Raw genomic sequence first — 11,776 nt, 5'->3', positions numbered from 1 at the left:
AAAGATATATGTTGATTTACCAAAGAATTGCAATGTTAAGTAAATACTGTCCATATTTTATTTATTATAACATAAATTTTCTGGTTTTAGTTTAAGTTTCAATATCTTAAAAACTGTTAATGATTTATTTTCAATTTTATTTAAGTTTTGAACTTTTTTTTTAAAAACTAACTATTATAAGATTAATGCATTAAACATATATAATATATCTTTATATTGGATATAGATATGTTTTTTTTAACCATAAATAATTCAACAAAACAATTTTAATACTTTTGTTTCTAATACTAAAAAAAAAGTTTTGCTTGTCAACACCGGACATATCTAGTCAACGCCGGATTCTGACAAACAATGTACTAAAATAAAAATGATCGTGATGTTGAGCACATGTCATCATATAGTTGGTACATGTGGCCATGAAATACATTTATTTACTTTGTGTAGTTAGCTATACATTTTTAAAGTTGGTACATGTAATCATGTATTAAGCTATACTTGGTATAGCTCAGTGTCTTTTTTCCTTAAATATATCATGTGTGTTACTGTGTACTTGGTTTCATTTTCACTAGAGTAGTAAAGTGAAAAGAAACTAAAAGAATTTGCGTGTGGAGGTAGAGATTATGCAAATGACCGAGTAGAAAGCGAATGGGTTACTCCGTCATTACGTTGATTTTTTGTCTATTTTTATATTCATTTTGGTTATAACTTAAAATTGCGTGTGTGTATGGGTGTGTGTTTAATTATAGATAGACATCAGAGTTTGTTTCATTATTTGACTCGGGAATTTTGGTCTCACAGGGTTTTTTGAGAATTGACTTTTATTTGTGAATAAACACTCGGCTTGAACAACACATATTGGAATTAATCAAAAAAATTATACAACGACTCGGTTCGCCTTACACCACGAGTTCTTCAAGGAAAATCCCGAATTGGATCCCAAATTGACTCTTACTCACACGAGAACCGAACAACTTCAGGCCAATTCTATTCCTAGGTAGGTAGGATATATAGCATATTTTTACATGTGACTGCGACTGTGAATAATGAATATCGTATTCGTTCCACAACATCGACCTATAATAGAACAAAACAGTTAATTACTAGGTTTATTTTTAAATTCAGTGTTTAAAAAATATATAATATCCGAAGTTAATTGTATAAGTATCCATATAAATACATACTACGCGTATATAAAACATTATTTTGAGTTATAAGAAACAAACTACAATTGTTACATAGTTGCATGCGTTTATATAGGTCCACCAAACTTAAAATATCTAAGGACAAACATAAGTTTTGAGTACATATATATTCGCGTCATGTAGGAATCATCATGATTCATGCAGTAATTTCATTTTGGAACGTTGAATAGAAAATCATTTATATAAACTCATAAGGTTTACAACTTTTTTTTTCTTGTAACATCCCGATCGCTTTATGCTTAATATATTAAAATTTCAATATGATAAAGTAAACATAATTCTTTAAGTCGATTACAGTTTATACTTGCATGAATAAGTGCTTTTTGTCGGCAAAACGCAAAGATGCTTTGGAAAGAGTAAACGGAAAAAAAAATGTACTTTTTGCAAGGGGATACGTTATAATTAAGGCCTAAAGAGTTTGGCTAGTCGTATTCACCTCAATGTTGGCCTCCAAAATCTACAACAAAAGAACACAAACAAAAACAAGTGAGCATTTATATATGTACTTTTATATGTGAATTGAAGAGGCTTGAAATATGAACGACAGTACGACGACACATAATTGTATTAATCAACAACAAAAAGTTTGGCCGATCCTATTCCTTGTGCTAGACCGCTAGTTACGAGATAGCACATTATTCTATGAATCTGAAGATCCACAACATCGTCGACCTATAAGAACAAAACCATTAATTACTAGCTAGCTTTATGTTTCTTATTTTGTTTGAACAGCAATTACTAGATTTATGTTTAAACACGACGATTAAACTCAAGTCTTCAGTTCCGCTAACGACGAAAAATTAATAACTAAGTTTAGATGCATACGCGTATATGGTTAGTACCCAATATAAAACCTAAATCAAAATGGAGAGAGTAAGGTTTTTTAAAATGTTGCATAATTCGCACGCGTACGTGTATAGATAGGTCCACTAATTATCGAATCACGTTTAAAAACAATTAAGAAAACAAGTTTAATGATACACATATAATACTCGTGTCATCAGAATTATGAATCCATGATCCCTTTTTTTTCTTTTCTTTTTTTCTAGAGCATGATTCATGCATGTTGTCATTTTACTTCAAAACGTTGATTATCAAATATACATATATATATATATATATATATATATATATATATATATATATATATTATGACTATAAAATATTTCATCGTAAGGTTTAAGAAATACATGTTTTCCACCGTTAATGATCAGGTAAATTTGAACATAAAATCATCAAAGTCAATTAGAATTTTTAAAATGACGTAAAATGTGCCTTTTTGGTCGGCAAAACGCAAATATGCTTTGGAATGTAAAATGCAGGGTTTTAATAATACTATGATGATCAAAGCTTACTTAAGGGTTTATGGACTTAATTGTATTGAACCCATCATATTTTGGTTTTTGACACCCCATTAATTGTAGTCCAATATTTTTGACACAGGTTAAAAAAATTTCTGGGTCCGCCACGAAGTGTGTATCTTCTATAAACATAGTAATTGATTTCATTTTTTTTTTTTTACATATGAAATAAAACGCATAATGTTTTAAGATTTATTTAAAATTTGTATCTATTTTTATTATAGTCGTGAAGACACGTCTTACTAAAAAAAACCAGAGAATAAATTGATGATATGCATCGCTGTTTTGAAAGTTATGGTACGGTTCGTTCCGGTCCGGTTTGGTTATTGTTGTAATATGACAAAATTTGTGTGATGATTGATTTGATTGAGGCTCTCGACTCTGTTACGGCTTCTTCTTCTCTTCTTCTCTCTGTCGCTCTTTCTCCGTCAAAATTCTCTTCGAAGATCGTTTTTGATCGAAAGAGAGAATTTTTCTGGGAGATTGAGTCCGAAAGATTAACCCTTTAGATAAATTCTCTATTGAAGATCGATCGGTTGATCGATACAGAGAGAGAGATGCAAGCCATCTCGAAAGCTTCTTCTGCTATCTCCTTCTTTCGCTGTTCTGGGGTTTGTTTCATCTCTAATCTCTTTCTCGTTTCTTGTTGTTGTGCTTGTGATGAATTTTATTATTTTCTGAAATTTTCGAATTTGATTCATGAGAAGGTGAAAAAATCTGAATTTTTGTTTTTGTTTCAGAACATCATATGATCTCTATATGCTTAATTTCTTGATGATCGTTTTCTGAGAATCTCATTCTCATGCCGTGGTTTTGTTCTCCAACGTATTGAGAGAGCTTTGTCTAGGTTGCGTTTTAAAAAAATTATTGATTTTGAGATGTTTTGAAGCTGTAGTAGACATATATGCACATAAGCTTGTTTGAATATATTATATATTTTTGTAAAGCAGAATGTAACAATCCTCTGTTTATTTTTATTGCTTTCAGAAGCTATCAAGCCAGCCATGTGTGAGACAGCTTAACCTCAGAAAGGGTCTTGTGTGCAGAGTCATGAAGCTGGTCTCTTCACCTCTTAGGACTTTGCGTGGTGCTGGTAAATCTATCCGAGTCTCCAAGTTCTGCAGCGTCTCTAACCTCTCCTCTTTGCAAATTGAACTGGTGTGTGTGCTCTTTGGAATCTCCTCAAAACCATAGATTCTGTTTGTTTGCTGAGTTATAATGCCATGTTTTTCCTCCAGGTGCCATGTCTTAAGGACAACTATGCTTATATTTTGCATGACGAGGATACTGGTACAGTTGGGGTAGTTGACCCTTCTGAAGCTGTACCTGTTATCGATTCTTTGAAGAGGAGTGGTCGAAATCTAACATACATATTAAATACACATCATCATTATGATCACACTGGTGGGAATTTGGAATTAAAAGACAGGTACGGTGCAAAGGTAGGAAGATTTTTTTAACTTCTCTTTCTGTACTCCTTAGTACGTGATTTAGCTGAGAGTGGAGATTTGGTTTTAGGATTGGTGGATTGCCTTACAGATATAGTACTGTGTTCTCTCGAATAATCCCTGGATTTAAGTTTGTACCTTGATTGTATTAAGGAAACATGAGGGTTTTATCAATAACCTTATAACCAGAACAGTCTTGTTCTTCTCTTCTTCGAAATAGATAAGCATATAGCCAACGAAAATCGAGGTTTTGATGGTTTCTGTTGTGCAAATGAAAAACTATTGATGCTATATACCTCTTAAGCCTTGTTGTCCCGCGTTTTATTCTTTGTGTCTAATTATCGTAATTCTACTTGCAGGCCATATCAGCTTATACTTTCCAGGATCACGAGCTATCTTCACTGGGGACACCTTGTTCAGCTTATCATGTGGTAAACTCTTTGAAGGCACTCCTAAACAGGTAAACATTACATATCTTTCTCTATCTTCCTGCTTAGTTACATTTCTTTTGGAACGAAACTCTCAGAATCATTTAATGATGTTTTTTTCTATCCTCTGCACTTCCTCTGCAGATGCTTGCTTCTCTCCAAAAAATCATATCGTTACCAGATGACACAAGCATATACTGTGGTCATGAATATACATTGGTACGTTACATTTTGGTATTCTAGTCTTAAATTGAAAAGCTTTTTACTAAACACGGTTGCCTCAAAATGATTTTTTTTAATTTGGTTTGGGTGCAGAGTAATTCCAAATTTGCCTTGTCTCTAGAGCCAAACAACGAAGTACTCCAGTCTTATGCAGCTCATGTTGCAGACCTCCGTAGCAAGAAATTACCTACGGTAAAAAAATGAAAAAAAAAATTAAAAAATTAAGCCTTATGAATTTCCAAATGTTATTGGTTAACTTAATGTTGATTCTTTGTTTTTTCCGCCAAACCTCAGATTCCAACAACACTGAAGATGGAGAAAGCTTGTAACCCGTTCCTCCGCAGTTCGAATACAGATATTAGACGGGCTTTACGCATCCCAGAGACAGCAGATGAAGCAGAAGCTTTAGGGATCATCCGACAAGCAAAGGATGATTTCAAAGCTTAGGCTTATTTCTGAGGTAAACCTTTGGTTTGCTTCTGTTTAGTCCACAAATAAGATGTGTGCACCCAGTGACTTGGACTTTCTTTTATAACATACAAAAACAAAAGAAAAGAGTTTCGTTTTTTTTTTGTTTTAACTTTTCCATAAAACTTCTAATTTTCCTACACACAAAATTATGTTGCTGTTAGATTTTGGTTGGATTGAAGTAGTTACCGAACTTGTTACTTACAATCGTGGCTTGGAGTTAATATATATATATATATATATATATATATTTAGTATTCAAATAATTTGATAATAATAGCATTGTTCATTGTAATCGTCGTAAGTCGCAACTACATCTCCCCTAATCTGCAGTAAACCACACCTAAAAACGAAACAAACTAACAGCTAAGATTTGATTTGGCTTAGCCAAAAGAAGAGGTCACTTATTTCACCTGGTTGATAGAGTTGACGATGTTTTGATTAGGTATAATAGTAGTAGGATTTGATCGTTTAGGAGAGCCTCAACTTTAGTCATTGTCACTAATAAGTAAATAACTACTAGGGCTGGGCATTCGGGTATTACACATTCGGGTTCGGATAAACGGGTTTAGAAAAATAGAACTCATTGGATAGTTTTAGATATATGGGTTCGGTTCGGTTTGGATACTATCGGGTTCGGTTCGGTTTGGGTTACAAATTTTAAAACCCGATTAGTACCCGAACTACTGGGTACCCAAAAAAATATAGTTAAATTTTGACTTACATAACAAAATATTTTAGATATTTTGATTATTTTTGATATTTAGGTATAAAACTAAATGAAATATTCAAAATTATAATCATAATTTTGGGGTAATTGCATTATATTAATGATAAATATTATAAATATGTTTATATGTTCGGGTTTAATGGGTACCCAAACGGGTACCGGCTATTACCCGACCCTAACCCGAACCCACAGGTATTAGAAAATAGAATCCAATAAGATTTTATAGACAAACTCATATCCAACCCGAACCCGGTTTTTCGGGTCGGGTTCCGGGTTGAGTATTCGGGTACAATTTTTATGTCGAGGCCTAATAACTACAATAGCTTTATTGTCACTAATAACTACAATAGCTTTAAAGAAGCAAAAAGGAAAATAACCTAACCCTACTTTTCGAATTCGAATTTTCCAATTCAATTCAAGAATATAGAATAACACTTTTCTTTAGTTGCCTAGGACCACCACCCTAATCAAAGAAGAAAAATACTATTCGCCAAGAATAAAATCCAAAAGTAAATTATATTTTCCTAATTTCAAGAAAATCTAAGACCACCATTAGTGGAGTAACCACTATAGTTATTTTTATATTAATTAAGTATATAATTAATACTAAATTAAATAAAGTAATTCTAAGATAAACTTAAGCAAAATCACTCTATTACTAGAGAATCCAAAATAAAGTTGCTCAAACATTTAAATAATATTTTTTAATTTGTATTTATTAATTATCAAACTTTAATTATATAAAATGACAAAACAATTATTAAATTTTTTTAAATTACATAAAATAGAAAACAATTAAATTTTTCTTACCACAGACCCATCCTCTACATCAATACTAACAACCGGTTTCTTCCCTTTTTTCTTAGCAGCTTTAACCCCCGGAGGTCTCATCTCGGATCCATCCTTGCACTCTCCGGGTGAGTATGCTCCTGCTCCATCTGAAGCGAGTTTAGTCCGCTTATGGTTACACTCCTCCGTGAGCCATTTCTGATCATGCTTCAATTCCCTCCAACAATGTTCTAGCAGAAATGGCTTCTCCATGTCGTTCTTAAAAAACTCATATGCCAATCTCAATACATCATCTTCTGATTCTCCACTCTTTCTCTTTGAACTCGCTTGTGCATAACACCCCACAAACTTATTGACTACGTGGTTAATCTTGTTCCACCTAGCCTTACATTGTGAAGGCCCTCTTGCTATTGAACCAGATGAGCCATCATTTGCTTTGTAGTAGTCAGCAACCCTCTTCCAGAAACTTTGAAGCCGCTGCTCATTACTTACAACTGGATCCTTGCTTGTATTCAACCAAGCGCTTATCAGGTTGATATCCTCTTCTGCACTCCACCGCTTTCTACTTCCTCTTCCTCCGTCTGCTTCATTCTCATCAACTGTTAACTCGATACAGTCCTCAGACTCTTGTGCCGGGCTAAAGTGAAGTGGCTGAGAAGAGAAGTTAAAGTTAAAATGGACAGGCTGAGAAGAGAAGGTGGAGGTAAAGTGGACAGGCTGAGAAGAGAAGGTAGAGTTCAAATGGACAGGCTGAGAAGAGGATGTATTTGTAAGAATCGGATTATCTGAACCGATGGAATCGTTTTGAGAATTCATAAGATCAACAAAACATGTTTGTTGTGGAATGCTATTAAGGTTTCTTGGATCCATTTCGGGTGTTAGTGAAAGCAGATGTAAAACGAAAAGGGTTTGTAGAGAAGAAGTTAATGGTTTTTGTTATTGCTTAACATTGAGGGTTAATATTGAGCTCAATGTTAGCTGGTTAGGTTTTACTTTTAGTTGTACTTTTAAGTTTACACTGAAGTTTACTTTTAAAACAAGTGGGTTTAGGTTTTCAACATTAAGTTTTTACTTACACTACAACAACCACACATTTATCACATTAAAACAACTTACAAACCCTATAACATCAAACAATAAGTTTGATGTTGAAGCATTCATCAATTACTGATTCGACAAGTACCTAATCTTACCTAAAGACACAACCAATTAAATTACAAACTCACACTCAAACACTTGATGAGATAAGACAAGAACACTCTCGGAATTTTAAACTCAATAATTTAAACTAAACACAAAGCAAACATAACACTATAACACTTCATGAAACTCAAACTCAAACCCAAACTCACACTCAAACACTTGATCAAATAAGACAACAACAAACGGTTCATGACTTATGAAAGCTATAAGACCATACCTTTTCACACAATAATTTATACAAAACACAAAGCAAACATAACACTCAACCTCATCTCAAATCTAATAATTCATCCCAACACACAACCACAAACAATATCTATCAACAACATGTGAAAGGTAGAGTACCATACCTTTTAAAATAAGAGAATCCAACCCGCTGTCACCACTTCATGATTATCACTCCAAAATCAAATCCATTTCACCTCGCACAAAACATGACATTTATATCAATAGTAATCACACAATTACTTATACAAACAAAACACAAAAAACATTTTACTCTTAATAACAACAAGAGACTAATCACAACAAAAAATACAATAAACCGATTACAACCATAAACCCTCCAAACCAAACTCCAAATCAACACACCATCAAACTAATCTCTTAATCAATTGAACATTAAACTAATCTCATAATCAATTTAACATCAGAATATTAAACATATTTTGAGAACAATCTGAAACCCTAACATCAGAATAATCCCATCAATAAATTGGAATTGAGAACACGAATCTTTGTATCTCACGGTTACACCGCCGTCGTCGTTTGGGCGAAGATAACATCAAACTAATCTCCGCCGTCGATTGTCGTGAGAACCGAACCGTCGTATCGCTTCCGACTGAGCAACAAATAACCATTGTACGCCGGAAAATTCAATGGATTCGACGTGAATTTATTGATTTCTCTGATTTCTCAAGAAATCGCATGTTTTATCTCCAAAGCAGGGGAGAGAGAAGAGAAAAACAGTCAGTAAGAAAGGGAAAAAGAAATGAGAGAGAGAAAAAAATTATGTTTTATATTTTTGAATCCTTAGTAATGATGCTCTAAGTAGCCTACAAAATTTGTGTACCATTTCTTTAAACTGAAAACCCAACAGTTAAGAAAGGTGTATATTGTATATAAAAAAATAGTGCCGACTTCAATGTTAAAGCAAAGAGCCAAAGGTGATAATATTGATATATACGTTACTACTACACTCTACATCAAACTTTGGATTTTATATAACAAAAAGCCAATGTACATTCACATAAACCAATATATTCCCCCATTGAAAAAGTCTGTCTCTTGCATTTTTTTTTGCTTTTGTAATTCTTTTTTCATTGTAAATTCTGAAAATAGTCACATGGATTTATTATTTAAAAAGAACGAAACAATTTTATATGGCTATAAACTTCAACAACCAATATATCACCCTTTTTGAACAAAGTCTTGTGTCCTTTTTTGCTTTGCCTCTTTCGTAAACGACGATTAGATATTTTTCTCGAGTAAAGTATATTAAAATAGTTGTCTCTCACATAGATTAAGAGAGACCGTAATTAACGAATTAATTGCCCCCCCCACTATATAAAAAAAAAAGATTTTATAAGTACCAATTACGACAAATATCTTAATCAACTTGGTCCAACACCCAAAAAACATCGGAAACGTTCTTTGCTTTAACCCAAAACTTCAAAAAGAAAAACAATAACTCTTTTAGGATTAGAAATGATTCTAGTTACATCGAAATAGATCCCTTTTCTTTTTCTTTTTTGTTTGCGCTCCCGCAAGTTTTATCAACGAACAATAGCCATACGACGTCGTTGAGCCTCTGTTGGTACTTTCACATCGGTGGCTAAACCGATAATTTCAAGAAACCGAACAATGTACCAAGAAATGTCAATTTGCCACCATTCAAGTCCTTGTCTAGCTGACGACTCAAAGGCATGATGATTGTTGTGCCAGCTCTCTCCGAATGAAAATACCGATAACCACCTTCAAGAAACAAAACAAAACAAAATAATAAGATTTTACATTATTGAGTTTTTTTTTTGGAACATGAGCTGTCTCTGGTTCATGTGTACTCTTGTATTTTGGGAAAATGTCATAGAAGATATTCTACTATTTCAAATTTTCAAGTATACACCAAAAATGTTATAGGATTAATATTTATTCATTCACACATACCAAACATTGCGCGAAGTGTCATTGGTCTTCCATGTCCGAGTGCCCCAAATATGGCAGAGTGAATTTATGAGGCAAGTCACGTGCACTTCCAATGCTGCTCCAACCCCCTGATGAGCAGAAGAAGAATCACACCAACCACATCCATTAATTACAATTTGATTCTATACAATTTATAACATACGTTTTTTATGGATATATATATAAAAAAGCGTATATATATATATAGAGAGATTCTTCAATTTACCATTCCCCAAGTAACGAAGGACATGCCACCAAGATAGAAGAGAATGCAACCCAATCCTAAAATGTGAAACATCACAGTTTTTTGAAGAAACCTATAAAACCACTGCCTCTTCAAATCCTCCACATTTGCTCTTTTTCCACACTGTTTATTTTTAATTAATTAATATTTTGGTTATACAGAGGAAAACAACAAAAAAATACACTATTTACAAAAATAAATAAATTAAAAAAATCACCTTTGAAACAAGGTAGGCAGAGTCATAGATCCATAGAAGATGGCTAAACCAAAAACCTTCCTTGGGACTATGAGGATCACGTTCTGAATCAGTAAACTGATGATGGTATCGATGAGTACTCACCCAATCAATCGGATCTCCCTATTAAAAAGCATATTTAAAAATAAATAAAAAAAGTTTTTAGATCTGTAAAAAAATAAAGTACAATTAATGGGGTAGTAGTTAAGATCTCAAGATCTACTAATATGGTTTATACAAGAAAAAAAACAAAGAAGATAGGGTTAAGAACCTGAATAGCGAGAAGGGCACAATAGGCTAAGAGATACTCAAGCCATTTAGGGACTTTGAAACTGCGGTGAGCCAAGTTACGGTGATAAGACACCGTGATACCAAGACCACCGATGGTGTAAAACAGAAACGTAACCCAAAGAGCAGACCACGTGAAATAAAACGGAGCCAAGAGAGCAAGAGAATGAACAATGAAAGATGCTGAGAATTTGACGTAATCTAATCTCCTCCACCTTCTATCCCAAAACACCCATCTCCTCTTCTTCTTCTCCTCCTCCACCGGCGAAGAAGATGGATTTTTCCGGTGGTTCTCCTCCACCGTCGACGTCACCGACATTTCGGATCTCTCTTCTTTTTTTTTTTGTTTAGGTTCTCTCTTTCTTTGTTGGAGAAGATAAAAATAACTTAATGGAGAATAAAAAAAAAGTGATGGCTCTCTCTTCTAATTTATAGTGTTACGAAATACTAAAAGAATTTATATATTCACTGCTATATGGGATCGGTAAATAATAAATATCATGATATTTGTTGCAAAGTTTGGCACGTAAGGGGTTGAGGTGTATGGGTTACATGCAATAGTGATATATATGTAAGTTGTTCGATTCTTATAACCAGTAAATAAATATATAAAAGTTTATTTTTAGGAGATGATGCCACAGCCCAACGTAAAGAGCAAAGGGTGACACAGGGCTCAATATTATTTATTTTGACTTATTCTACTGTTTTGATGATATACATTGCTTTATGGATGTACGTGATTACAGGCAAAAATCACGTTCGGTAGCTGGAAGACTGTTATCATATTCCAGAGTTTATTTTCATTTTTTAAATATATATATATATATAATTGGAATAACTCACTGGCTGTACTAAGCATATACTGTTTTTAGTCTTTTTTTTTTATATGGAAACTAATCTACACATAATCATATGGGAAATCAAAATATACATAACTAAGGTTCCCAAGTGTCAACATAGACCAGCTATAATAA

The 11,776-nt window shown here is 33.3% G+C and overlaps 2 protein-coding genes, 1 long non-coding RNA gene and 1 pseudogene across 5 annotated transcripts in view; 1 reads left to right on the top strand and 3 right to left on the bottom strand.

Annotated features, from left to right (window-relative positions):
- LOC104700331 lies at positions 2,912-5,373 on the top strand (annotated as a pseudogene).
- LOC109125578 lies at positions 4,592-5,043 on the bottom strand. The gene is made up of 2 exons (XR_002032692.1): positions 4,951-5,043; positions 4,592-4,848 (listed from the first exon to the last, which is right to left on the bottom strand). It is a non-coding gene; the product is annotated as an uncharacterized LOC109125578 (long non-coding RNA).
- Positions 6,655-7,518, bottom strand: LOC104704318 (glutathione S-transferase T3-like). The gene has a single exon (XM_010420429.1). The coding sequence runs from the start codon at positions 7,516-7,518 to the stop codon at positions 6,655-6,657; it is 864 nt and encodes a 287-aa protein (XP_010418731.1).
- Positions 9,419-11,776, bottom strand: part of LOC104700329 (delta-9 acyl-lipid desaturase 2) — a 2,628-nt gene continuing 270 nt past the window's right edge. Inside the window, exons 2-6 of one of the 3 annotated variants that reach the window (XM_010415835.2) lie at positions 10,786-11,017; positions 10,497-10,637; positions 10,262-10,402; positions 10,018-10,124; positions 9,419-9,825 (exon numbers count right to left, since the gene is read on the bottom strand). In XM_010415835.2, the coding sequence (XP_010414137.1) occupies positions 9,627-9,825; positions 10,018-10,124; positions 10,262-10,402; positions 10,497-10,637; positions 10,786-11,017 (820 nt within the window). In that variant the 3' untranslated portion in view covers positions 9,419-9,626. Of the gene's footprint in view, positions 9,826-10,017; positions 10,125-10,261; positions 10,403-10,496; positions 10,638-10,785; positions 11,203-11,776 lie in introns of those variants that run through there. The other 2 variants (XM_019227472.1, XM_010415834.2) reach the window with 2 other exon arrangements.

This window comes from Camelina sativa, chromosome 7, assembly GCF_000633955.1.
Source record: "Camelina sativa cultivar DH55 chromosome 7, Cs, whole genome shotgun sequence".
Classification (NCBI taxonomy): domain Eukaryota; kingdom Viridiplantae; phylum Streptophyta; class Magnoliopsida; order Brassicales; family Brassicaceae; genus Camelina; species Camelina sativa.
The sequence above is the reverse complement of the archived record's forward strand: the minus strand, read 5'-3'. Positions and strand labels throughout refer to the sequence as shown.

Bases quoted from the DNA above. Each gene is read 5' to 3' on its own strand.
- LOC104704318 (XM_010420429.1), bottom strand. From the start codon at position 7,518: ATGGATCCAAGAAACCTTAATAGCATTCCACAACAAACATGTTTTGTT.